The sequence below is a fragment of the Gymnoscopelus microlampas genome (genome assembly GCF_963454915.1).
Source record: "Gymnoscopelus microlampas genome assembly, chromosome: 13".
Classification (NCBI taxonomy): domain Eukaryota; kingdom Metazoa; phylum Chordata; class Actinopteri; order Myctophiformes; family Myctophidae; genus Gymnoscopelus; species Gymnoscopelus microlampas.
In genome coordinates this window covers 16,447,105-16,474,245 of record NC_139950.1, presented here as the reverse complement: position 1 = coordinate 16,474,245, position 27,141 = coordinate 16,447,105, and the positions used below count along the sequence as shown (strand labels likewise).

Sequence of the window (27,141 nt, the reverse complement as noted above, 5' to 3'; positions counted from 1 at the left end):
ACGTCACAGCTAGCTGCCTCTGGAAGAAAAATAAAGAGAACTAGGGCTGCAATCCCTGTTCCAGGTATGTCATTGAAGATGAAAATGTGTCAACAAAAAAAATAAATAGTGAAAATTAGATTATCTACAAGCTCACACTGCGATGCACTGAGCTTGTATATCGGCTATTTTCGGTATTGTCGCACACCGGTGTGCGACGTAGTATAAAAGTGGCATATACTGTATATGTGTGTGTGTATATATATATGTATATATATATATATATATATATATATATATATATATATATATCATATACATGTTTTAAATAGAAAAAAACAACTTCTTGATTAACCGAAAAGATAATGGATAGAATGCCAGCCTACAGAAAACACTGCATACATGCATTTAGGGATGGACGCCACTTCTTCTAATACATATCTACATAGGCTACTCCTTTTTTATGCCATGTGTGCATGTAGATATCTTTAGATTTTCTTTAACATGTTTCTTTTTCTGTTTTTCTCTTCGCTCTCCCTCTATCCGCATCCTCCACACCCACCAGCTTTTTCTGTATTTCCTGAAAACACCACAACGGAGGTTGCACAAAGACACTGATGTACACTGTAAACCTGTGACAATCAAACTGATTCAGACACGCCCCCCCCCCCCCCCCCCCTCGACCTTTAAACGTATATCTTCGACATTATTGCCAAAAAAAACTAAAAAACAACAACAACTTGTCTCCGCGCTTTGTTTCGTGGTATTATATTTTTATTATCTTAGGATAAAAAAAAAAAAAAAAAAACATTGACAATTACATGGGATGCCTTGTTCTGCATAATTTAAACGTATACACACAGTGGGGGGAGAAAGGAATGGCAATGCTTTTATTAGACATCATCACAGCCTCTTCAGGACCCCCCGACCCCCCCCTCCCCTCCCCACTACCCCCAACCCCCCCCACACACTGCCCGCATGCAGTCTCCACTGCACAAAAGGCCGAAAGTCACGTGGGACAGCCTGCAAAGAGCACAAGAAGCATTCACAGTAAAGAGAGGAGAGGAGGGGGGGGGGGGGTGGGGGTGGAGGGCAGGGAGGTGGGTTGGAGGTTAGAGCCCGACCGATTGCCAAGAATGTTTGGAGTCCCGACGCCGATTTAGTTTAATTTCTCTGAGGACTCTGAGGGCCCTATCTTGCGCTACACCTTTTGCTTAAACCTTTAAGGCATTTTTTACTACTTTGAAATACATTTAAAAATAGTGAAAATAGCCGATATACAAGCTCACAACGTGTCGATGTAGATCGGCTATTTTCAGTATTTTAAAAGTTTTCAAAATAGTTAAAATATGCCTTAAAGGTTTAGGCATAAGGTGAAACGCGGTGCGCAAGACCGCAAGGCCCTCAGAGTGTACAAAAACAGAACGTCCACTTAGTTCCATGTTGCACACTCTCAGAGTTACAGACCTGTAAGAGTTACAGACCTGTAAGGATCCATTTGGAATCCCCTCTCAGAGTTACAGACCTGTAAGGATCCATTTGGAATCCCCTCTCAGAGTTACAGACCTGTAAGGGTCCATTTGGAATCCCCTCTCAGAGTTACAGACCTGTAAGGGTCCATTTGGAATCCCCTCTCAGGGTTACAGACCTGTAAGGGTCCATTTGGAATCCCCTCAAGAACCCCTGACTTTGAGAACCACTGTCCTAGACCAGCCGATCACCGATATTTTTTGCCCCAAAAAAGTGCTGCATTTTCTAATTAATTTGAAAAGAAAAAAACATTTTTTGTTTTTTTAAATTGGTTAGTTTGTACTCGAGAACGTTCAACTAGAATGTATTTCATTTAAACACTTAAGCGCTATTCAAAATGTTCAAAAATAGCAGACTAATTTTGAACATTTTTAAAAAACTTTTTAAACAGTTTCACAAACAATAACATGTCCCCAAATAGGTGGACGACAGGTTGAAAAGTGCAAAAAAAAGAAACGAGAAAAAAATATCGGACACACAATCGGCTGCGTAAGTGCCAATAACGCAGCACTTCTCAAAGCGGGGTCCGGGGAAACCCAGGGGTCTTTGGGGGGGGTTCCAAGGGCAAAATGTATTAATATCGCATAACAATCGTTTTAACCACTTTATCCATTTATATATTGGCTATTCAAAAATAGCAGAAGTACAAGCTCACAGCGAGTCACTTTGTGTGCTGTGAGCTTGTACATCTGCTATTTATTCATTTTACATCGCAAATGTTTTGAATAATTTTGAAAATGTTTGTTTTTTTCGGCCCAGACCGACAGACACATGGGTCGGGCTCTAAAGGGAGGAGGGGATGAAAGGGGAGTAGAGGAGGAGAAGTTGGGGGGGAGGTGGGGGGAGAAACAAAGTGACTGCAGCACTGCACTGGCCTTGGTTTAACAGGAGAAGGAGCAGCATAGTCCTAGTTATATCATTCTAAACTTCTCCCACACGTCAACTAACTCCTGGTTTAACAGGAGAAGGAGCAGCATAGTCCTAGTTTTATATCATTCTAAACTTCTCCCACACGTCAACTAACTCCCCGTCTCCTGATTGTGGTAAAATCTTTCCATTGTCTTTGACACAAAAAAAAAAGTTTCTTTATATATGCATGTATATATGTATATATACACATATATGTATGTATATATATAAACACTTCTTTTTTATTTATTTATTTTTTACTTCTTTTTTTTCTTTTTCTTTTTTAAAGAGCTACAGCACCTTTTCCCACGGGGCAACAGTGTCGATACCTCGCACATGGTTACACGGCCGTGCCGAAGAAACGAATAATAAAAACAATATATTGGTCAAGGATATTCATCTTTTTTTTTTTCTTTTTTTTTCTTTTTTCCCTAAAATTGGCATCTGACATGATGATATTCTATTGCCGTCTGGGGGGGAAGGAAGGGACAAAGGTTCTTCTTTTTTTGAGTTCATATTCAAGTTTTCTCCTTGTTTTTTTTTCTCCTTTCTCTCTCTTTCTCTCTTTCTGGTTTATATTTTTCTTTCTTTCTTTTTTTTTCCTGTTTAAAAAGAGTTCACACTTTGGTGATCTGCGTGTGCTGCTCCTCGTCGAAAGGTTCATTTTCCGGGTCAGAGTCTGTGGTGTCGGAATATCGATAATGGTCCGGCTCATTGTCGCTAACGTCCGGGGTGACCGATGTCGAAGTGCTCGCCTCGGAATTTGAAGGCTCCTCCACGGTTTTCGTGAAATACAACTTCACCTGGACAGACCGCAAAGACAAAAAAACAAAACGCGTCATTTTACACCGTAAAATCCTCCGTTAAATTAACTTTAACTCGGTAAAACTACATTTAATAATAAGTGGTAAAAATAACATTATTTCACTGTGTATGACATGTCTTACGATTGCGGCTTCAATGAAGCTAATGAAGACACAGAACAATACAAAAACTATTGTGGAGCCCATCTGAAATCATTCATCAAATCCTGTCTCTATGCTGACCTTGAAGTAGATCTGCAACGATCAATTATCCTCTTGGCAATTATGCTATCAATAGCTTTTTTGATTACCGTATTTTCCGCACTATAAGGCGCATCTGAGTATAAGGCGCACCTTCAATAAATGTATTATTTTCATATATAGGGCGCACCGCATTATAAGGTGCATCCGCACTATAAGGCGCACTATAAGGCGCGCCTTATAGTGCGGAAACCAAGGGAAATCGAAAAAAACTTTTTTTATATTAATTTGTTTTTTGTTTTTCTTTATACATCAACAAATCCTTAACAACTTAAGTATTTTATACTTTGGCACACAACGGTGTGCCAAAGTATGCATGCAAAAATAGTGAAAATATCAGATCTACAAGCTCAGTGTATATTATTGGATCTGCAATTTTCACTATTTCTGAATGTTTTTTAGTTTTTTTTGTGAAACTCTTCACCTATATGCATGCACAAAATGGGGATTGATTATTAATAGATTATTTGGATGGATTAAATTAAGCTATTGCACCCCCCCTACCTTGAAGTTTGGTGAGAAGTAGCGGTTAGCTTTGTCTTTGTTGGCTTTGTCCAGGTCGTTCTTGGTGAGCGCCAGGATGAGGTAGTCCCTGTCACTGTCCCTGCGCTCCGAGCTCTGCGGCTGGCCCTGGACCCCCTGGAGCTGACCCTGGCCCTGACCCTGGCTCTGGGCCAGGACTGGGACCACCGCCGCCGCCGCTGGGCCCTGGATCTGGGCCTGGCCCCCTCCCGGCCCGCCCCCGGCCTGGGGGCTGGCCAGGCCGTCCACCACGTCGTTCACCACCGTCCCGTTCTCCACCTTCTCCCCGCTCTCCTCTGGTCCGGGGATGAAGAAGGTGTTCACCCAGAAGTGGAACATCTTGTCCTGGAGGGTCGAAGAAGAAGAAGTGACATCATTTTTTACCATCCGAAATCTAGCATTTTTTTTTTCACTTTAATCAGTGGTTCTCAAACGTTTTCATGTTAAGGACACACTTAAACACATGCATGCACGAATAGCTAAAATTAATAATAGGCTAAATAAAATAGCTAAACCAATTATATTATGGGTTATGGCTTTAATGTACATTTTCTCAAACGGGAGTTTTGATGAGAGGAGTAATAATAATATTACACTTGGACTGTGCGTCTGAAAGGAAAATTCACACCTCTTCTCGCAGAGCTGCGGTAGCCACCCACGTTCATCCTCCTCTTTATGTTGAAAGAAACTCCACTAGTGTATCAGTGTGGTGAAAATAGTCGATCTACTTCGACACATAGTGAGCTTGTAGATCGGCTATTTAAACTTTGTTTTTATGTTTTTCAAAATAGTAAAAAAAATCCAAAAAACTTTAGACCACTTAGGTTTAGGTGGTGATACTTGTGGGGTGTCAGGTGAATGGTACTTTTAGGTATCTTATTACAAAAGGAACTTTATCCAGCGTTCCATCCACTGTGCTGTTGAGAGCAAGCGTTCCAATGTTTCCTTACACAGAGTAACTTTTTTTTGGAACAGTCTGTCTCATTGAAAACATTTTCAGATGGGGGGTCCGCGGCCAAATACGTATCATTTGGGGGTCCGTGACACGAAAACGTTTGAGAACCCCTGTCGTGCGTACAGTACATCACTCGCAATGAGAAAAAAAAAAGCAACCAACCTTCTTCATCATCTTGTTCAGCTTGTGGAAGAACTCCACCTTGATGTCTCCGCACACTGGCAGCGGCTGGGGGAACTCGAAAAACATGTGCTTGTCCTCGCGTCGCGTGTGAGCCGGGTTGGACGTGTGGATCTTCACTTTCAGCTGGTACACCACAAACTGGGGGTCTGCAAAACGGGTCAGTGATGTCGCACACGGGGAGGAGGGGACGGAGGTTTGGAAGCAGTATAGTTTTATGAGAGATTGTTGAGGGACAGAAGAAGGAAACGTCAAGAGAGAGAGAGAAAGGAAGAGAAAGGAGAAGCGGAGAGGGTGAACCAGAGAGCCAGACAGGATACCAGTATTAGTGTCATGAGTTTGACAGGACGGAGCAAAAAAAAGAAAAGAAAACCCACCCTGAATTACACATGAATAAAATGTGACCAAAAAAAAAAAGTTCTCTCAGAATTAAGGAAGAGAAACCAAGTAACAGAAATACAACACCCAAAGAGACCCAGATACCAAAGAAGACGTGGGACCCTATTCTGATAAAGTGGATGTGGTCTGTTTGTTCCGAGACCAACCAAACGCAGAAAGGAGGTTTGAACCTCAGTTGTCATGGGTGGTAGAGGAGTCTTCAACTTGCCTGTAAAACAGCCACTGCTACACTTTTATGTGGACCTACCGATGCGTTGTCTAACCTTATGTACACATACCTGCTGCTTTTTTATGCTTTTATGTGCATACATGTAGAAATCTATGATTTTTCTGTTTTTCTCCATGCCCTCCCTCTCTCTGCCCCCCATTTTTCTTTCCTCTAAACAACGAACGACGTAGCTTGCACAAAAACAAATATCACCCACTTCTTTATATCTGTAAACCTATGATGTGACAATAAAAATTTACTCTTGATTCTTATCTTTTCTGCAGGCAACTTTTCAACCCGAGGACTGATTTATACTTAACTGCACACCGATTGTCGCACGGCGAAAATAGCTGTTCTACAAGGCTCTCCGGCCCGCAACGCGATGATGCATTGTGAGTTTGGAGATCAGCTATTTCCGGTGCGCGAGACCAAGTATGGAAATCAAAAGAACAGCGAACAAAAAATGAGATAAAAATGGATTAAAAGACTCATTTACCCCAATGCCAATTCCCTTTCTTGAAGCCCTGAGGGGTCGGCTCACTCCTGTTTTTAAAGGTACTGTCCCCTTTAGAGAGAGAGAAACAACATGGTCACAAACACAACCCCTACTGGCCTGGCAGGGACGTCACAGCAGCAAGGCACACAAACACACAGATTTGACATGCATGTACGTACAGATATTATACACACACACACACACACACACACACTTAAATCCCAGCATCCGTATCGTGGGGAAAGCTTTCAGTGAAAATAGCCCATCGACAAGCTTGTCAATGTGCTATTTTCAGAAAACAGAAAACAATACCCTAGTATAGAGCCCTGAGGGACTCCAGTCAACCATATAGGGTTTAAGTCGTGAACAAATGTTTTCAAAGGAGGAGAGAGAAAAAAAGAAGGGGGAGTTTAAGGGACTGTGTCCACAAAAAGCGGTGGAGAGACATTCCCACAATCATTGAGAAGAGGCATCTCACTCAGCGCATTATGTGTAGCGTTCTGGACATGATAACCAAAACAAGTCGTTTCTGTGGACACGGCCCCTAAATCTGCAATCATGTCCTATCACGGAGGCTGAACCCAGCAGATTCAAGACTATAAGACTATTTTCACTTTTTTTTTAAACTTATCGATAAGTAGATTATTTTATTAGGGGATTTTTTTTTCTATTTTATAATTGATTAAATCGATTCGTTGGATTAACTGTTGCACCCATAGAATTTAACAACCAGACTCAGCCTGGTTGTCTGGGTTTCAGCCTTTCATAACTGACAATTCATAAAGAGTTTATAAAATGAGCTTTTTTCCCCTGTGGTGGGCGGGTACTTTGAGCTAAAGCAGAGAGATGTGTGTCCATCTAGAGCAGAGGTTCCCAAACACAGCATAGCTTTCATATATAAAATAGAAACAAAAATAGCAGATCTACAAGCTCACAATGCATTGTATCGGGATGCGTTGTGAGCTTTTAGCTCGGCCCTTTTCGCTATTTTTTAAATATGGCTTAAGAGGTCAATTCATAAAGGATTTTTTTTAAAGTTTGGGTCACACCGAACTTTTCTTTTGGGTCTGGAGCTGAATATGTTTGGGAAGCCCTGCTGTAGAGAGAGAGAGGACATCAACCTCAGAATAGGGTCTTTTCAACAGGACAGTTAGCAGGAGAGAGAAGGACGAATGCAGCCATGGCAGCTTAGCACAACGTCGCTGTCAGGCAGAAACCTTGTATCTCCATTTCTCTCTTTTTTTTTAAACATAAATCAATACCCTAGATTATTGTCAGTATCATGTAAAAGTTGTGACAAAGCGTTTTCGCAATTACCCAATGTCTTACGTTGAATGAATGAATGAAAAGCGTCAACAAGAGCTTATGATTAAAATGATAACTGTTTTTTCTTTCCATTTCCTGAAAAGTAACGCTTAATTTGGACATACAAGGTTTCCACCCGTCAGCGATGACATCCAGGTGTTAGAGTGGAAAGACACCAAGTCAAGAGCAGATAACAAGATTTGTTTCGTCTTAAAAACCAGCACAAGAACAATTTTCCATATAGAATGCATACACACACATGCACAGAACTGAAATAGGAAGGAGAGGAAGGATATTGATTGACGATCACATTAAATACATTCAATCACTGCCATAAAGTTAAATGTGAAGATGAGCAGCTCTCTCACTAGCCTTTTAAATCACTCTTTCCCAAACAGTGGGTTGGGACCCATTTTTGGGGTCACAGATCCATTCTATGCGTCGTGAGTAAATATGAAAGAATTTGTTTCCTACGAAATATTTTTCATTATTATTCCAACAGTAGAGTTGTAAAATAAGAAAGTCAAAAGAACGTTTACATGTTTTACATAATAATCCATACATTTAAAAAAAAAACTGTAAGTAGTGAAAATAGCCGCTCTACATGCTCACAACGTGTTGCTGCAACACATTGAATGTGAGCTTGTAGATCTGCTTTTTTGTGTTTGATTCATAATGTATTTCGGTACATATGGGTCCCGGGGAGACACCAAATGTTTCCTTCTCAAGCTGGAGAAAATGTTTGGGAAACAACTGCTTTAAATGATGTCTAGCCAACTGATCACTCTCCACCTAAATGCTCTGGTCTGACAAGCTGGATCAAGTAGATCACCTGGATAAATGCAGCACAAAAGGAGGATATCGTTGCCGTAAATTAACGCCCTCCTTGATCATGCTACAGCGTTACACGAAAGTGTCAAAAGTAGCAGATGTACAAGCTTCGAGCTTGTCGATCTGCTACTTTTGCAGTTTTTTAATTTGATTTCTGAGAAGAAACAGGTATATATATTTTACATTATATATATTTTTTTTTCACAGACCTTTCTATAGTAGAGCTGGACCCATATATTGGCCATTAGTTGACTTTAGTTTTTTCTATAGCTCAAAATAACGTTAATCGGTTAGCCCAATAGGACTCTCCGAAAACAGTATCGAACCCATAATTCTGGCATCGGACGGGCTCTACAGGTGAGCTGGTTCTATAGCAGCTTCAAGCCAGCGGCTTGGCTGCGTGCATCACATCTCCAGCCCTCGTTTCAATGGAACAGCAGCATGCACGCATGCCTACATCTTAGTTTGTAGCTCTAAAGCTTGATAAGGCCCCGTTTAGACGACATCGGTCTCTAGAGAAAACGCAAAATCTAAAATCAGATGTGCCTTCCGTTTAGACGGCAACAGCAAAGATAAACCCCCTTCCAGAGTGGAAATATTTGAAAAAGCTCCACCTCGTGTCTACATGTAAACGAGCAATAAGGGGGAAATGGCAAAGCGTGCGTTATTACACTTATGCTATTACATCGGTGTAAACAAACAGCTATGATAGGAAGTAGAACGGAATTGGTTCTACGCATGCGTGACTGGTCTATCTGGTAGCGTGTCTCACCGCCACCTAGCCACCTAGCATGCACACTACAGCGTTTTCAATCACTTTGGCGTCTCTGTGTGAAAGCAGAATAAAAATTGAGAACGTAACGGCAATTTGTCGTTTTCTGTTCCGCTACGGTGTAAACGTGGCCTTAGCTGCACGCTGGTGTTGCATGCTGTAAATAGCAGATATACAAGCTCAAAACGCGTCACGTTGTGAGCTTGTAGATCTGCTATTTACTGAGCACGACGTCGCCAAAAAACTACGTATAAATCAGGCATGTAAGCTGAACATTCAGCATTGTGACTCACTGCAGGTGCCTCCGCTGAACATGGGGAGCGTCTCGAACACCATCTTGTGGAAGAGGAGGGCCACGGGTTTGTACTCCAGCTGGTTCTTCAGCAGGTAGCTGTAGTAGGTGACGTAGCGACGCTGGCTGGGGATCGTTACTCCCTGCAAAACAACAAGCACAGCGACAAGCACTTAGGGTGAGTGGCTCTCAAAACGGTGTGCACCACTGATAAGCTTTAAGATGTATATTTTGATCCAATGCTGCCCTAACTTGTGATAAGTGGAAGAAAAAAATAAGCTATATCCATGTTGGATACTGTCCATTAAATAAAAAAAGAACTTTAAGGGACAACTTGAATGCGTTGTTTTTTTCTTTTTTCTTAATGCATTGCCAAAATGCATTTTCGAAAAAACTGTATCGGCAGATACTCAAAATCAAATGATCGGAATCGGGTCGGGTGCAAAAAAAATGTGATCAGGACAACCCTAGCATAAAGGATTTAAGGTTAATTAATGTTATACTTATAACGATTACAAGAAGATACAGATTCTGCAGTCATGGAGTACTTTGTTGGAACGGAAATAACTTTTAATGAGCTCCTGTGCAGGAGTGGAAAGGACAACAACTAAGGCTAATCATATATGCTCATTCATTAATCCATGGTGTCGCCCGCCAAATATAGACATAGATCTGCACAATATGCTTGTGGATAGGGCGATTTGCTGCATTGTTGTAAACACTGGGTCAGATCATAGTTAAAATCGCAGCCTTTGCGATTCGCATGGTTCCACAATCAGTTTGAAAATGATTAATCGTTCAGCCTGACTATAGCGTCACACAAAAGCTTGTGCTTGTAGATCTGCTACTTTTGCCATTTTTTATTTGAATCCTGAAAAGTAACATCCCTATTTTTGGGCATGCCATTCATAGGCAGCGGTTCCGGTAGGAGACACAAAGGAGACTCTGTGTCTCCTACTACCGGTCATCAAATTATTGGCTTAGGAATGCGACAAAAACTAAAACATATCCATGAATTCAAGTCTCCATGGGGTGACTAATCAATAGAAAAGGTCATTTTGGGGGTGAACTATCCCTGTAAGTCACTATGAATACAGTTTTACAGATTTGAGATATTGACTTGCCCCAAAAACTCCAGTGACTTACTAATGTGAAAGTTGACCGGTGGGGAAAGGGAAATCGTACTCGGGGCATGGTTCCCAGCAATTGGACCAAATGTGAAACCAGCCTCAAAAGTGGGGTTCGGGACAAGTAGTGGTCTTCCAGGGGGTCCCCAGCTAAATGACTTAAGTTTATTAGTAACCAAACGGACCCTTACATGTCTATAGCTCTGAGAGTGTACAAATGGAACCAAATGGACCCCAACATGTCTATAACTCCCAGAGTGTACAAATGGAACCAAATGGGCCCGTTAGGATCCATTTGGTTCCATTTGTAACGGGTCCATTTGGTTCCATTTGTACATTCTTAGAATTATCTGGGTCCGTGGCCTAACACATACCAAACTGGAGAGTCCTTGAAATTAAAAAGTTTGAGAACCAATAGGTTCTACATAAAGCGTGCGTTCGTTCGTGGCCCCCAGGCAGGACCAACCACTGACCTTCTTGTCCCTTGTCCTGACTTCGCCGTAGAAGTCCAGTGCTTCCTGCGGCTCCTGGAACTTGCCGCGGTGGAGGAGATAGGCGCAGATCATCACACCGGTGCGGCCCTTGCCGGCCTTACAGTGGATGGCTGCCACGTGATTGTCATCCTCGCTGAGCCACTGGTCCAGGTCTTCACAGAACGGCTTGATCAGCTCCAGCTGAGGTGGATTATGGTCTTCGAATGGGTACTGTGCAACTGATGTGGGTGGGATGGACACGGGTTGGTATTAAGACTTTGGCTTGTGAGGACATCAACATATCAGAACAAGAATTTCACGAATAGCGCAATTCTTTATTTTACTATTTCTTTCGCCATTCTTAACCCATTCAATTCGCATCTGTGTCATTTTTAGATTTGGCTATTTTTTAGAAAAATCGTAAAAATGTGCACAAATCTTTGAATATATAGTTTTGTAAAATATTTTGTTCCAGGGACCTCCAGAAGCAAAGATGACTAATCCTAACCTGAATCATTTTAACCACAAAACCACCATTACTCTTGTGAGGACCAGGACATTCCCACGCTCGTGCTCGTTTCGTGCACACGCCCGCGGGTGACAAGAGCTGGATTGCGGTCAGCTTTTTTTCCCCCGCTACGCGCAGGAGGACAAAACAACAATAATCGCGGTGCGATCCCCGCTGATCCAAGTGAGACTTGTCCCACGTCACTCACTAAATCTTGCGATTAATGTAGGTTAATTGAATAATCAAGTTTTCGTTTTATTTAATGTTTTTTAAATGTAATATTTACGAATCGACACAAAAAATATCCGACATTGTTTATACGCGACTAAATCGATTTGACTGATTAATCACTTTATCCCTGTATTACACTTGCAATAGTGTGCATAAATAGCTGATCTACAATCTAAAGCCTATTTATTTATTTTTTTAAATTTCATTCAATCGAGGCATATCACCCAGCCCTAAAAGACAGCAGCAGAGAGACAGACTTCAATGACCTTGTACAAGTCTAGCTTTCAGGCCAGGACAGAACATGAGATCGCTGAAGTGTGCGCGCATGTGTGTGTGTGTGTGTGTGTGTGTGTGTGTGTGTGAGTGTGAGAGAAAGAAACGGGAAGGCCTACCTCTGCAGTTAAATTTGGCAGCATCGTAGTGTCTTTCTGCACAGCTGAAATTGGAAGAACAGAAGCGGTTAACGGTCAAACAGGGAGGGAATTCACTCATCCCTGTGCGTTACTATCTGCTGACTCTATTCTGTTACTCTTTAGCTGTTCTGTATCTGACCTGTGTTTCATAACTGCTATAATGCCATGACAACTAAAAGGTTTACACCTTATGTCTAACTTCATGTACATACTTTCTGCTTATTATGCTATGTGCAGTCTATCCATTAATTTATCCATTCCAGTGCTTCTTAAAGTGGGGTTCGGGGACCCCCAGGGGTCCTTGAGTGGGTTCCAGGGGGTCCCCACCTAAATGATTGATAGTTAGGAATTAAATGGACCCATACTGTTACACTGGTCCACGGCCCTAATGCATACCAAACTGGGGATCCTTGAAATTAAACACTTTGAGAAGCGCTGTACTAGGATTTAAATAGTATTATCATGTATTAGTAACAGGACACAGTATTTGGGACACTTACAGGTTGTAGATTTTGTAATGGTTTTTATGTTTTGAGTCGAGAAACCTGCGGAAAGAGAAGAGCACAGCCACAGTGAGAACAAGACCACAAGTGAGCAGGCCTAGTAAATCGTTGTCGGGCAGAAACCTCTTATCTCCGTATTTTAACTTTGTTTTTTTCGTAAACTAACGCCCTACTTGATCATAATACAGGCGTCATACAAAAGGATCAAAAGTAGCAGATCCACAAGCTCGGAACGCGGTGCAAAGCGACGCGTTTCGAGCTTGTGGATCTGTTACTTTTGAATTTTAATCCTGAAAAGTAACAGTTTTGGACATGTGAGGTTTCCAACCGATAAGAGGCAAATTTCAAATTCGGCGGCGTCGGTCAGAAACCTTCTGTGACAGGTTTTCGCGGAAGTAGCCTATCGACAAAGCTCACGACGCATTGCTACATGTTGTGAGCTTGCAGATCGGCTAGCTTCGAAGAAGTCTTTCTGTGGGTTTTTATAAATATCTAACTAATGAAAAGTATTAACAAGAGCTTGCGACTAAATAATGACTACATTCGACTCATTAGAACAGTTTGTTATTTGCTTTTTTATTTCCTGAAAAAAAGACATGTTTTGGACAGTAGGCCAGTAGTTGGATAGTAGGCCTGTCCACAATTATTACATAATCTCCTAATCACAATTATTTGAGATAATCGCTATTATTTTTGCAATATCATGTATCAAAATATAATATAAAAAATAGCAATTTATCTCTAGAAGGCCAACAGAAATGTAATTTTAATTCATATGTTCAACGCCGAAAACACAATTAAATCATTAATAGTAATTATGTATGACAATTTATCGTCAACCTAAATATTGTAATCGTGACAGCCCTAAAAGGTGCCCTCCTGAGGCCAAGGCGACGGGACTCACCGTACAACATCATCTATGTTGTTTCTGTACACGCCTTCCAGTCTCTCTGCTGGAAAGCCCATAGCAATGATGTTAGGATAGATATCTGTTCAGCCGCGGGTCAAGGAGCGTTAACAATGTGTGCCTTTATGACCAGTGGTAGACTTAAGTACTCAACCCCAGTACTTGAATCTAAGTACAGATACTCCTGGTCAAATATTACTCTATTACAAGTGAAAGTTGCTCAGTCAGACTTGAGTTAAAAGTATTGGGAGTACTTAAAAGAAATACTAAACTAAATCCAAATTATATTAGTACATTTTGTTTTAATATCAATGCATTGCTGTATTAAAATCAAATACATTTTCCATTAAGAGTTTTGAAAAAATAATAGCAGATCTACAAACTCAATGCATCGCATCACAAATACTATTTATATTTGAAATATGGTTTAATTGGTTCATTCTAATCTAACTTTCGCAGAAAATAGCAGATCGACAAGCTCGCAACACGACGCGTTGTGAGCTTGACGATCGGCTATTTTCAGCAAAAGCTTTCCCCACAATAACAGAAAAGACACTAGTATAGAGCCTGAGGGACTCAACCATATGGGGTGGTTAAGTACAGACACTCAAGGCAATGTACTTCATTAGTGTGTGTGTGACTACAAGCATCCTGCAGCCATGTGTAGGCACCAAAGCTGAACCTTACAAAAAGCATCCAACATCCCAACCAGAACCACAACAATTGAATGAGCAGCATCAGTCAAATAATACCTGAATCTATCAGGCACCATGTGGCTGTGTAACAACAGGTGACACCCTCTTTCCCAGGTGTTTCGCCCAGGTGGGCGATTGGTTTTGAGGTTAAGGCAGTGGTTCCCAAACAGTGGGTCGGGACCCATTTTTATGGGTTGCAGACCCATTTTTACTTCTTATTAAAAAATATATTATATACACTTTCAATTTATTTTCTTCTCACATTTATTCATTAAAGAAAACCTAAATTCCATTATAAAATACATTAAAAAAAACTTTAGAAGTAGTGCAAATGGAAGATAGGCTATTTTCACTAGTTTGGATCCCTAGTTTGGATCCCAGGAAACAAATTTCTCTTTTGGGTCACGACCAAAAAGGTTTGGGAACCCCTGGGTTAAGGCAGATTTTCTGCAAGGTTAGGGTTTAGGCATACATTTTAAAAAATATTTTTACATTTCTTCACCTGTAATGACGTGCCAAAAATAGGGACCAATTATTAATGTATCATTTCACAATATAACGATTATGTTTAATAGATTAAATCAATTAGTTTGATTAACCCTTGCACCAGTCATGTGAACACAAGAGGTGTCATCGTATGGTCAGGATAGTCAGGATAGATGGGAACTAGGGCTCCGATCAGCTTGTGCATGTCTGTTGTGACAGATGGCCTTGACTGTGAGAGGCAGGCAGAGGGGACGGGAGTACAGTGCTCCTGCTTGAGCCAGGCCCACATGTGGGTGCACTAGGAGAGGCTCTACAGCCTGACCTGCATGTATTTTTAGAGCCCAAAGTTATATTGAGATCATTGCAAATGTTGGGCTTATCTCTCCTCCGAGCTCTCAGCCGAACCGAGCGGAATATTATTGAACCGATGGAATGCAGAAGAGGACGCCGACCTCCAGAAACCGAGGAGGCTTTTTAACCAGGAATCCATTACATACACTATATCCACCCATACCGCAATAGTTTTGGTTGTTTTGTGTACAGGTGTGATGGAAGCTCAGGGTGCCTTGAAATCGGCTGACACACTCGGGCATGGCCGAGAGACGTGAGAGAAACTGTAGGCAACACACACCGGGCAGGTTCCACCGCAAACACCATATTGTCATGCTTCAACCACTTGATCCCTAGCGTCCCTATTCTGGACACGTCATAATAGGCAAGCATTCTGCAAAAATAACCAATCTAAATAAAATTATACAAGTTCACAACACATCGCAACGTGGCACGTTGTGAGCTTGCAAAATTGTCCATTTCCGTGGGTGTAGAGGGGGGAAACGAAGGCGACCAAAGATAGAACTCTGGGGGACTCCGGTCGACAAAGTATACAGGGTTTAAGTGGTTAAAGATTCCATCAGCTAGCATGGTTCTATATTCACACCAGGTTCCACCAATAAACTACACCTTATTGCCATCCTTTAAAAGACTCCATCAGCGAACATGGCTCCATATTCCAGTGAAGGATAGTGGGGGGGAAATGTCAGAACCAATTAAACTAGGATATTCATGCAATCGTAAAGACCCATATCCAATTCAGTGTCATGTTGCAGAGAAAAGCATAATTGAGTTGGCATGCATGTCTACCCGACTCGGCTTTTAACGCCTACCTGCAACTGAAGTCTGCTCGTCGACATAAGCTGTGGGATTCAACATTTTAACCACCGACTGAAGGGCAACCTTTTTCTTACATTTCCTGTGTTCATGATGTCAGAAATAGAAAAGGCAGAACATTTCTAATTGGAAGTGACACTTTCATTTTGAGCAGAACTTTTTCAGAGGCTTATCGTTTCTTTCTTTTTTTTTAATGTTCCAAACATATATGACACACGTATATAGTGACGGTGAGACAAAGGCAACGTACACTTTGCAGCATTTTAAACTTTGCACCATGTGTACAGTGCACACTAGGGATGGGACGATATGAAAATTACATTGTGTGGCAAATAAGTATTGCGATTAACAATATTATCGTGATAATCAAAATATGCTTAAAATTCTAAATTCCCCTTTTGTTCACCACTTGAACCTCCAGCATCCCTATTCTGGGGGGAACGCTCGACAAAAATGGCAGATCTACAAGCTCACAATGCGTTTGTGCAGAATGAAATAAGAGTACCAAATGCGCTCTTTACAGGTCCGTTTTATCAAGTATAGAGGGTTTAAGTGGTACTGATTTTGCAACTCAAAAGCTAATTCATCCTAGTGTATGATGGAGGACAATTTCACCATAAATTAAAATCTCTTCGATACGATTATTTATCACGATAAATGATAAAGATTATCATTCCATCCCTAGCGCACACATGCATGCACGTAGGCGCGTGCGTGCCAGATCTTCTGGTAATGGGGTTTGACTGATGGAACGCGGGATTGCTGTCAAACAGAGTGAACTACAAGAGGATGGCCAAACTCACAAGATCAATACATTTAACCACTTAAACCCCATATGGTTGAGCGGAGTCCCTCGGGGCTCTATGCTAGCGTATATTCTGTTATTGTGGGGAAAGCTTTTGCTGAAAATAGCTGATCGACAAGCTCTGCCGCGACGCGCTGTAAGCTTGTCGATCTGCTGTTTTCTGAAAAAGCTTTCCCCACAATACAGATGCTGGGGTTTAAGTGGTTAAACTGAATTCATGCAGAAAAAAACTAAACCGTTGACAGCCTTAAAGATGGTTACATATACTGTACTAATGCAGCATATCATGAGATGCATTTCAGGAACACAGAGCAGACCTTATGGTTTTCATTCAATGAGCCTACCAGCAAAATCAATGGCGCTCTTTGCATATAGGCTGCCATAGTTCTTAAAATGGAAGCATGTCTATACACACTGTATTGTAATAACTTCCATTAATGCCTCCAAAGTCCTAATTAGGACGCAGACGCAAGTGCTTTGTGCCATTTCATGGGCTACTATAACCCTTCAGACTCAGTGGTAAAGTGATTCCAGCCCAGACTATTTCTAAGTGTTTTTAAAAAGCTCCAGTGCTCCCAGGAGAGAGACTCGGCCGGGCCCAGGGCATGGGGGGGCTTGTTCTCTGCAGCTGGGAGGAAACGCACACGCAGGACCCCCGACGGAAGCTCCTTGCGAGGAGAGCAGGGGGGGGGGGGGGTGGGGGGGGAGAAAAAAAAAGGAAAAGAAAAACTGCCGTTTCAGGCATGCTTCTCTACTCCAAAGCCAGTCCCTGCTTCAGCTCGGTACATACGCCAAATCTACTACTGAGAGCAAGACGGGGGAAAGAGAGAGTTAGAGAGGGAATGGGGGGGGGGCAGGAAAGGAGGAGAGCTGGGGAAAAGGGGCAAGGAAGGGAGGGAAAGAGAGAATTAGAGTGGGAGTAGAAGAGAAAGGGAGTGATGGTGGGTGAGAGTGAGAGAGAGAGAGAGGGAAAGCACTCGGACAGCATTGCTGCTGATACAAGATCACTGGTACGCTATTTTAAGGGCAATTCCCAGAACTGTGATACTGCATTACATAACTGCAGTAGGCCCATATTGTTTTTAGACACCGTGCCGAACATGATAAAAGGGATGGTCCAAAAAAAAAGAGGCTGGATTTTAACTAGAGGGAACTTTCACACCAACTGTCCTTGGAATGGCATCAGTTTGAGCAGCGATGCCCCTGGCTCAGCAACATCACCCTCACACTCGTCTCAGAGGCTAGGGCTGGGCAATTAACCCAACATATCAAAACCAATATTTAGATCCAATAATAACCGACTTAATCTTGCTAATGTAGGTTAATCGAATAACCGAGAAGCAGGTTTTTCTTTTTTTTCGCTACAGTATATATATATTTTTTCCCTTACATATCAACCAATCGACACAAACCTAAATCAATTATGTCTGATTAACCACAGAGCCCTTCGGCATACAAAGATTTTGAAAAATCTACAAACTCACTGTTGTGAGCTTCTACTGTAGATTAGCTATTTTCCCTTATTTTTTATGATTGTGCGGTAATCGGAATCGAGGCAAAAGATTGAAATAATGGTGATATTGATTTGAAACCGTATCTTGCAGCCCTACTCGGCGACAACACCCCCCCCCCCCCCCCCCCCCCTTCTACTCACACTTGTCTCTGAGGCACACCACAGTGCTGATGAGACCTGTCAATGATGACACCAGATTCAACCACATATCAAACCCTGAGGCGTGACAAATCTGACCTCATGAAAAGATCATGAATCATGAGTGTGCAACACAAAGTATATCGTTGCTGTCGGGCAGAAACCTCTTCATCTTTTAACTTTTTTTGTTGTAAATTAACGCCATACTTCATCATCACACAAAAGCATCAAAATTAGCAGATCTACAAGCTCGGTTTGCTACTTTTACGGTTTGAATTTGAATCCAGAAACGTAACAGTTTTGGACATACGAGGTTTCCACACGACAGAGACGATATGTATGTGGATTATGATTACACTAATAAATTAAATGTTTAAAAAAAAGTTAGTACAGTAATAGACCATAACCATGACAAATGAATCCAATAAATACTTACTTGACCTACTTAAATGTTCATTTGCCAAAAATCAAGCTGTGAAACTGCACTGCATTGATTTTGTTTGCCATGTTATAAGACACCCTTTGATCTTACAAAAGGTGGTGTTAAAAAAAAAACAGTCAAGTGGACACTCACCTGAAAAGCAATGCAAAAATATCCCATCAACCAGCTTCTTATTACATTCATATAGCTAGGGCCTATCAGTGATTCTCAAAGTGGGGTCTGGGTGACCCCCAGGGGTCCTTATGGAGGGTTCCAGGGGGTCCCCAGCCAAATTGATAGTTAGGTTTAGGAAACCAAATGGACCCTTATAGATGTGTAATTCAGAGAATGTACAAATGGAACCAAATGGACCCCAAAGGTCCATTTGTACACTCTCAATGTAATGGGGGTCTGTGGCCTAATAAATATCAATCTGGGGGTTTGGGGTGAACTTCATTAAAAACGTTTGAGAACCACTGGTCTACACAACACTGATGATGGTAAAGACCAATCCAAGCTGGCTAACCAACAATTTATAGCGTTATATTATATATCCACTTTAGATCCACCATGGCTGGTCATGTCAGCAGAACCAGGTCAACAACTGTCACTGGCTTCGATGAAGAAGTACTGCACAAGTATGTTTTATGGCAATTATTGGGTTAAAGTGTCCTAAAAGGGAAGGAAAACTACACTGAGGCAGACACTTTGGAAATCTATCAAAAAGTACAGGGTCACATTATTATGCAGCAGAATAAAGGACACCAGGAAAAAGCCTGGTTGTGCATATTTCTTTTGGGGGTGTTTTGCAGCAGAGCTTACAGTATGGGGCCACTTCTCAACATGTCATTATTACTCTGTCTAGTCACCAGAATATTAATCTCACACATCAATTGCCAACATTATCATCATCACCAAGCCAAACTGTTATAAACTATACATTAATGGGCGTCTAACAAAAATGCAGAAAATCGACCTGCATTCACAGAAATGAATTGCTGGGGTCCTGATTGATCAGCCCTGGGTGGGTGTTTCAAAAGCAAAGGGGGGCATATTTATTTCCCTTTAATGTCACACAGCTGGCTGGGCGACTGACTGGTGTAGCTAACATCACAGATTGCGAGCTTTTGTCTATCTGTTTTTATTAAAAAATACTAAATGTTTGAGAATAATCCAGCTTTGTGGTTGTCAGGAGGGGGGTGGGGGGTTGCAAAGAGATTATGATTGCGACATGTATGCATTGCGTGCCCCCGTTTTTTTTGTGTGGTTTTTGACAGATCCACCATCTTTCAAACACGCTTTGCTGACAGCAACGGCTAGGGCTGGAAAGCACAGCTCTGTCTAATCAAACTAGCCGAGCTAACCTAACCGAGTCAAACCAAATGAAAGGACTGGAGTGCTAACTGGTGCTAGCCGCGTAGCCCGTTTGACATTTCCTCTGCAGGTCTTACACAAATAATAATCCAAACATCAACCATCACCCCTAATAACGCGAGGTCCTGGATTCACAACAATAATAATAACAAAAAACCAAAGCCACAGAACGGTATAAAAGGATACATGTTAAGTCCAAGTCGAAGCCATCCTCCTGATATCTCCTTTTGTTCCGGCTGACCATTTCTTTTATAATCGCAGCCATTGTAAAAGCGAAGTGGGCAGGAGTCTTTTTAATAGTTTGAAGAAAATGATTAAAGTATATATATTTATATATATATATATATATTTCTTAAATGGTTCACAGTCCCAGAATGTCTTGTGTTTCCCCCCTCCTCCCGCTGTGGGGGTAAATAACTGCTGCACCGCTGTGTTGGTGGTTGGTTGGTTGGTTGGTGCAGGCTCCCCCGGCAGGCTAGCAGCGGGGGCTAACTAGTAGCAGTAGCGGTAGCAGTGCCTTGTCAATAGGATTAGAATGGCTTCTTCTCGCTGGATCACATAAAGAAACGGGGCCTCGGCGATGATGATCCGTGCCGTGCAAGCAAGCAGGCCCAGGCTCCTCCAGGCCCCGGGCGGCGGGTTAAGGTAGGCTAGCTAACTAAGCTAGCTTTACTTCTTCTTCCCCCACACCCCCGAATCCTGCCGAAATCCCGTCTTTTCGCTTGAGCCCCCCCCCTCCTCCTCGTCCTCCTCTCCTCCCCCCCAGCAGCGGCCTCAGGACCAGGACCAGGACCCCCCACTAAAAGAAACACACATGCAAGTCCTCCTGGTTGGGAGAAGAAACCTCCTCCTCCTCCTCCTGCTGCTGCTACCCGACGCGGCGGGTCAAGGCTCCAATCTTATCCGCTGTGATTGAGTCAGAGCTGGTGCTGGGGGGTAGGGGGTGGTGGGGGGGGGGGAGAGAGGGAGAGCAGAGCCCCGGATCCACTCACTCCTCTGCACGGATAGGAGGGAGAAGCTAGCCGAGGCTAGGCTAGCTAACCCAGCTAGCTAGCTCGCTGGCTAGCCTAGCCTAGCCTAGCACCGTGGCTATAGCTGCTGTTAGCGTCAATAGCTAACGCTGCTACCCCCCCTCCTCCTCCTCCTCCTCCTCCTGCTTCTTGCTTCTTCTCGGAGGAAAAAAAGAGCCTTTTTTTCTCCTCCTAACGAATCAACATGGTCGTCGATCGATCCGATCCGAGAAACGCTGGGGGGAAAGTGACAGGCTCCACCGTGAATGTATAGAACTAGAATGTTTGGATCATCAGAGCTCTGCACGGATTCTTCTGACAGTTCCTCCGTCCCGGGGAATCATCTTCCTTTCTTGTCTCTCTCTCTCCCTTGCTCTGCTCTCTCTCTCTCCCCCTTTCTCTTTCGCTCTCTCTCTCTCCCTTGCTCTGCTATCTCTCTCCCTCCCCTTGCTTAGCTCTCTCTCTCTCTCTCTCTCTCTCTCTCTCTCTCTCTCTCTCTCTCTCTCTCTCTCTCTCTCTCTCTCTCTCTCTCTCTCTCTCTCTCTCTCTCTCTCTCTCGCTCTCTCTCTCTCTCTCTCTCTCTCTCTCTCCAGCTGAACTCAGGCTTCCATCATGGCCTCCACCAACGAAGGAAAAAAGAAGATAGAGCAGGCTAGGATTTTTTTACAACACATATCCTGCCGCTTTTACGAGATATAGTCCCACACACACACCTGAGCTACACAACCAGGATACTACACACGAGATTGATATAGTTTTAATCTACATGCATTTGATGTGACACGCACGTGGCTGTCTTAATTGTTACAAGTTTTGATAAATGATTTAATGATATTTATTTTTTTCCTAGTCGCGGAAGGACACCATTAGGGCTCCCTTCTGTCAAAGTGATCACGTGTGTCTGTAATTAGGGAGCGTTGCAATATAATGTCACTTTTAAAGTGTCATTTAAATACAGTGACACTCACAAACAAGAACTGTGTTTTGTAGCAGTTGCTCTCAAGAACAAATTCATACCAAAGAGCTCCAAATTATTATGTAGGCCTATTCATTTGTCTGCAGACCCCCATCTGAAAATATTTTGTGCCAGGGACCCCCATACAAGATTTGTGTTGTTAAAATGTTTTTTTTCTTCTTCAAGAATACAAGCTCACGCATTGCAACAGAACGCGTTGTGAGCTTGTAGATCGTCTATTTTCAAAGAACTAATGTATAGGGTTGAAGTGGTTAAACTTTTGCTGGGGACCCCCTGGACAGGGCCGGCCCTAGGATTTTTGTGGCCCTAAGCAAGATTTTATTTGGTGCCCCCCCCCTAAACACCCCCATTATAAAATCATTATGTCATTTTTTATTGCATACTAAAATAATAACGCTAGTTGTTGGATAGGAGATACATGACATAATAATAATGTTTGTTTTTTGTTTGTGGCCCCCCTAGTCAGGGGCCCTGGGGGTCTTTGAGAAGCACTGTTTTATAGCGCTGTGTTAGTTAGTCTTTGTTTCATGATACCAGCAATGGTTAAATGTAAGAGACCCCTCCACACACACAAGCACACACACGCATGCATGCACACACGCACGCACGCACACACACACACACACACACACACACACACACACACACACACACACACACACACACACACACACACACACACACACACACACACGCACACACGTTTGTATTACTATACTTGTGAGGACATCAACAATTTACGACAGCAGTTTAAAACTTTTATGACATTGTCATAATTATTTTGCCTAAATCTAACCCTAGCCCCTAAAACTATAGCGAACTAAATTAATAACCCACAACCTGAATCTTTTTCTAATTGTAAACTATTTCAAAACTCAAACTCAAAACACACACACACACACACACACACACACACACACACACACACACACACACACACACACACACACACGTGTGGTAAAAGTGCGATATATCAAGGTAAAAGTGTAAAAGTATATCAAGGTAAAAGTGAAATATTTCACCTACTTTCTTAAACAGAGAGTTCAGATATGACACTGTCATGACATTTACACTACAATATTACATTATTAAAATATATTATTACAGCCACAATATCACAGTTCAGATATGATACTGTCATTATATTTACACCAGCAATTCCCAACCTGTGGGCCGGGGCCCACTGGTGGGGCATCAGAATATTGCAAGTGGTCCACCAAATAATTCGCAAAGCACTACGATTTTATTGATAATATTGATTGATTGATTGATTAAATACTTTATTAGTCAGAAATGTAAACAGCACGTGGTACAGTCAGACATTAAGGCAAAAAGGATAACACAAAAAGGTCCTGGGGACTTGGTTTCCATTGTGGTCCTAACACAATAATATATATATATGTCATCAACAATACAAACCCTATAAATAGTGCCTAACAGTAATTATTAGTGTGCTAATTTATATTAAAATTAGATAATAGAATCATCAGTAGCTAAAGAAATTACTATTCTGTTCATCTCCATCAGCATCTCAAAAAGGCATAGGCCTAACAATGTTTTTAGGCATCACAATGTATGAAATCCACTACAATATAGCTTATTCTTATGAGAAACCAATGAAAGTCGAACTAAACCTAATATGTGAGCATTTGTAGGTAAATAGGCTATGAATATAGGGTTGTTTTGTGGTACAACATAATGGATAAAATAAACACTAGTCTAAATAATCTTCAATGTGATTCATCATTCAGTGGTTCTCAAACATTTTAATGTTCACCCCAATTTTGTGCCAGGGATTTGTGGTGTTAATTCAAAATTAATCAAGACATTTCACAAAGTTTCTGGGAAAATGGCCAATCTACAAACTCACAACCTATTGCAATGAAAAGGGTTGTGAGCTTGTAGATTGATCATTCATTAACACTTTCCTACCAAAACTCAACAGTATACATAAAACATGGAAATGGATAAATAGAGCCACTAACTTAAAAGTACTTACTGTAATGTTTGCTATTCAACATAACATCTGGTCTAAGCCCTATGTGTTTTGCAATCTGGTACATTATAACTCTATGAGAAAATGGCCGCCGATCGGATTAAAATACTTTTTATTGAACAATACGGAAGATACGGTTACTTATACCCACCCGAACTGAATTGTAACATTTGAGTCCATGGCATAAGCTTTTTATATTTTAAATCTAAACGTTTATGTAGATGTACGGGCTGTAAATGGAGAAAGTGCAAAAACCAGGTTGAAGTTTCGTCATGACTGTTATGATATGACAGTCATGTTTCAGGGCTACAATAGTATTATAGAGCAAAGTGGTCATGTCTCACCTATAGACACAGGATCTGACACAAATTTTGACCTGATGGTCAAGATTCAATATATCATAGATCATAGCGTGACACAACTCTTGCTGGTTTTCAGGTACTGTAGCCTACTTAAGTTCAATTTGGAAGTAGGCCTACTTTTACTTTCTTGATTTTTCAATACTTTATACTTCTACACCAGGCAAATATTGTACTTTTTACTCCACTTCATTTATTTGAAAACTGTAGTGTGTATACGTTGTAGATTTAGATTATTATTACAAAACATATATTCACTTTCTAAGTCCTTGTACTTTGGCTAATTTGAAAATAGCCGATGTACAAGATCACAATGAGCTTGGTATTACATGAGATGGTATCACAACACCACCAAGGCCTTAAAAATAAGGCTCCAAACATCCCAAAACAAACTAGTAAGGCTACTTCTTGGCCTCAACCACAAAGCCCATCTAACCCCTGCTCATTTTGCTAGGGTTGGATGGCTCAGGGTTGAGGACAGAGTACAGCAACTTGCTATGGGCCTGGTCTACAAGATTCGATAAAACATTGGGATCCCCCTGTATATGTCAAAATACAGGGGGATCCCAATGTTTTATCGAATATGAAGTCCACGATCATAACACCAGAGGCAGCTCCACGGATCATGTTCAACCCAGATTTGGCTCAACAAAGGGAATGAACTCGTTCTCATGCTATTCAACAAAAATGTGGAATTCCCTACCAAAAGGAGTAAAGGAGTGTAAATCCCTACTCACTTTCAAAAATGCCCTAAAGATACACCTTCAGGAGGCTGCAATTCAAAAATGGCCCCTGTCAAAGTCTTAACCAACCCCCCCCCCCCCCCCTCTGAACTTTTCTTCTCTTGTACATATTCTTTACCTTTCATACCAGTAACCTGTAAGCTGATTGTATGACGTTCTATATAGTAGTGTGTATATCTGTCTGTCTCTTATATGTCATCATGATTTGTATGTGTGGGGATCTCATTTTAAACAAGCATAGTGCTTTATGAGTCTTCCAGTTTAGTAGACCTTGTATTGTGAATCTGTACTTTCATGTACTGTTGTTCTCATGTCCTACTAAATAAAGTACATCATCGCTTGTAGATCTGCTATTTTGGGGCGACCGTTCCCCCAGAATAGGGATGGTAGGGTTCAAGCGATAACCTTTACAGTATCCTATACAGACATCTTTTCTTTTTTATTATTATTTCAGAAATGGCCAGCAGATGGCAACCTTGGTCAAGTTGTCTATATGCTAAAGCAGGGGTCTTCAACAGGGGTCCGGGACCCCTAGGGGGTCCTCAGAGTTACTTAAGGGGGGCTGACAAATCTTTGTGTGATATGATTTTTTAATTGACCACTTGAACCCTGGCAATCCCTTTCCTGAGGAGAACTTTAGCCAAAAATAGCAGATCTACTAGCTCACAACGCCTTGCACTGGAAGGCGTTGTGAGCTTGTAAATCGGCTATTTTTGGCAAAGAGGTAGAGGGGAAAAAAGAGCAGACCAAGTAAAAAAAGAAAAGTTTATTCTGAAACACAGTTTTATACAATGTAGAGGGGATCCCTGCACTGCTTCATCTTTGTCTCAGCTATAGGGTCCTTGGCCAAAACTGTTACTTTTCAGGATTCAAATTTTAAAAAAGCATCAAAAGTAGCAGATCTACAAGCTCGAAACTCATAATTTCATCACCATCTCCTACCGGCTAATGTATCCGGTAGGAGACACAAAGGAGACTCTTTGCGTCTCCTACCGGAAATACACCCGGTCATCAAATTATTGGTTCAGGAATGCAAAAAAGAAAAGAAAAAAACATGAATTCAAGGCTTCATGGGGTGTGTAGAAAATAAGTAATTTTTTTGGTGAATATTCCTTTAAGTACAATTTGATACCAATACTTCTGTACTTTTACTCAAGTACATTTTTAATGACAGACTTTTACATATAACAGAGTATTTCTACATTGCAGTATTGATACTTTTAGTTTTACATAATTAAACATGTGAGTACATTTTCCATCACCTATACTGACTCACCTGCCAGTGAGGAGCCCCCACCGTCCAATAGTTGCCTCTGAGGTGTAGCGGAGTAGAGGTAGGCCATAACGCATACAAAAATGTAATACTCAAGTAAATGTACTGTAGCTATCAGTGATGTTGCTAGGTTTTCAATGTAATGGGTCCTGGGATGCAAGGGTGGTCATTTAGATGGGTCCCAGGGAAATTTTATGGGTCCCCAATTACACGCCCCCCCCCCCCCTATCGTTTTCTTTGATCTCCAATCTCCATATCTTCTATGCGTGTGTGACTGTGTACATTATATCCTGATGCAGTGGATCTCAACCTTTTCAGGCAGCGACCCCCCAAAAGAATCATATTTTAACTGGGGACCCCCCACCCTGAGGAATTAGGAGTTGAGGCACTTAATTTAGTTTGATTCAGTTCCACAGATACGTATTGTGAAAATAGCAGATCTAGATCAGTGCGACCCGTTCCTGCTTTTCAAGACCGATACCGATATATATACATATATTAAAAAATCATAAATATATTTTTAAAAATCTATATGAATCTTTAGTATTAGCACACCTTATGGTAAGAAATACTAGTAGTGG

The 27,141-nt window shown here is 41.7% G+C and overlaps 1 protein-coding gene across 4 annotated transcripts; it reads right to left on the bottom strand.

Annotated features, from left to right (window-relative positions):
• Window positions 1–1,065: 1,065 nt before the first annotated feature.
• On the bottom strand, window positions 1,066–21,722 carry LOC311059080 (phosphatidylinositol 3,4,5-trisphosphate 3-phosphatase and dual-specificity protein phosphatase PTEN). Of its 4 annotated transcripts, XR_014602121.1 has the most exons (11): window positions 20,390–21,722; window positions 13,602–13,686; window positions 12,695–12,739; window positions 12,174–12,217; window positions 11,043–11,281; window positions 9,444–9,585; window positions 6,243–6,311; window positions 5,122–5,288; window positions 3,978–4,349; window positions 1,628–3,221; window positions 1,066–1,463 (listed from the first exon to the last, which is right to left on the bottom strand). XR_014602121.1 is itself a non-coding variant. In XM_084076701.1 (10 exons), the coding sequence occupies exons 1-10, from the start codon at window positions 20,466–20,468 to the stop codon at window positions 3,036–3,038; spliced, it is 1,419 nt and encodes a 472-aa protein (XP_083932827.1). In that variant the 5' UTR covers window positions 20,469–21,719; the 3' UTR covers window positions 2,657–3,035. The 4 variants fall into 4 exon arrangements, 3 of the variants coding, with proteins under 3 accessions (XP_083932827.1, XP_083932828.1, XP_083932829.1); XM_084076701.1 differs by lacking the exon at window positions 1,066–1,463 and having other exon boundaries at window positions 2,657–3,221; window positions 3,987–4,349; window positions 20,390–21,719; XM_084076702.1 differs by lacking the exons at window positions 1,066–1,463; window positions 6,243–6,311 and having other exon boundaries at window positions 2,657–3,221; window positions 20,390–21,721.
• Between the last annotated feature and the right edge of the window lie 5,419 nt (window positions 21,723–27,141).

Bases quoted from the DNA above. Each gene is read 5' to 3' on its own strand.
- LOC311059080 (XM_084076701.1), bottom strand. From the start codon at position 20,468: ATGGCTGCGATTATAAAAGAAATGGTCAGCCGGAACAAAAGGAGATAT. The intron at 9,586-11,042 runs GTCAGTGGTTGG...GTTGTTTTGCAG, and splicing joins TCAGGACAAGGGACAAGAAG to GGAGTAACGATCCCCAGCCA. The intron at 5,289-6,242 runs GTAAATGAGTCT...CCCGTTTTGCAG, and splicing joins GAAAGGGAATTGGCATTGGG to ACCCCCAGTTTGTGGTGTAC.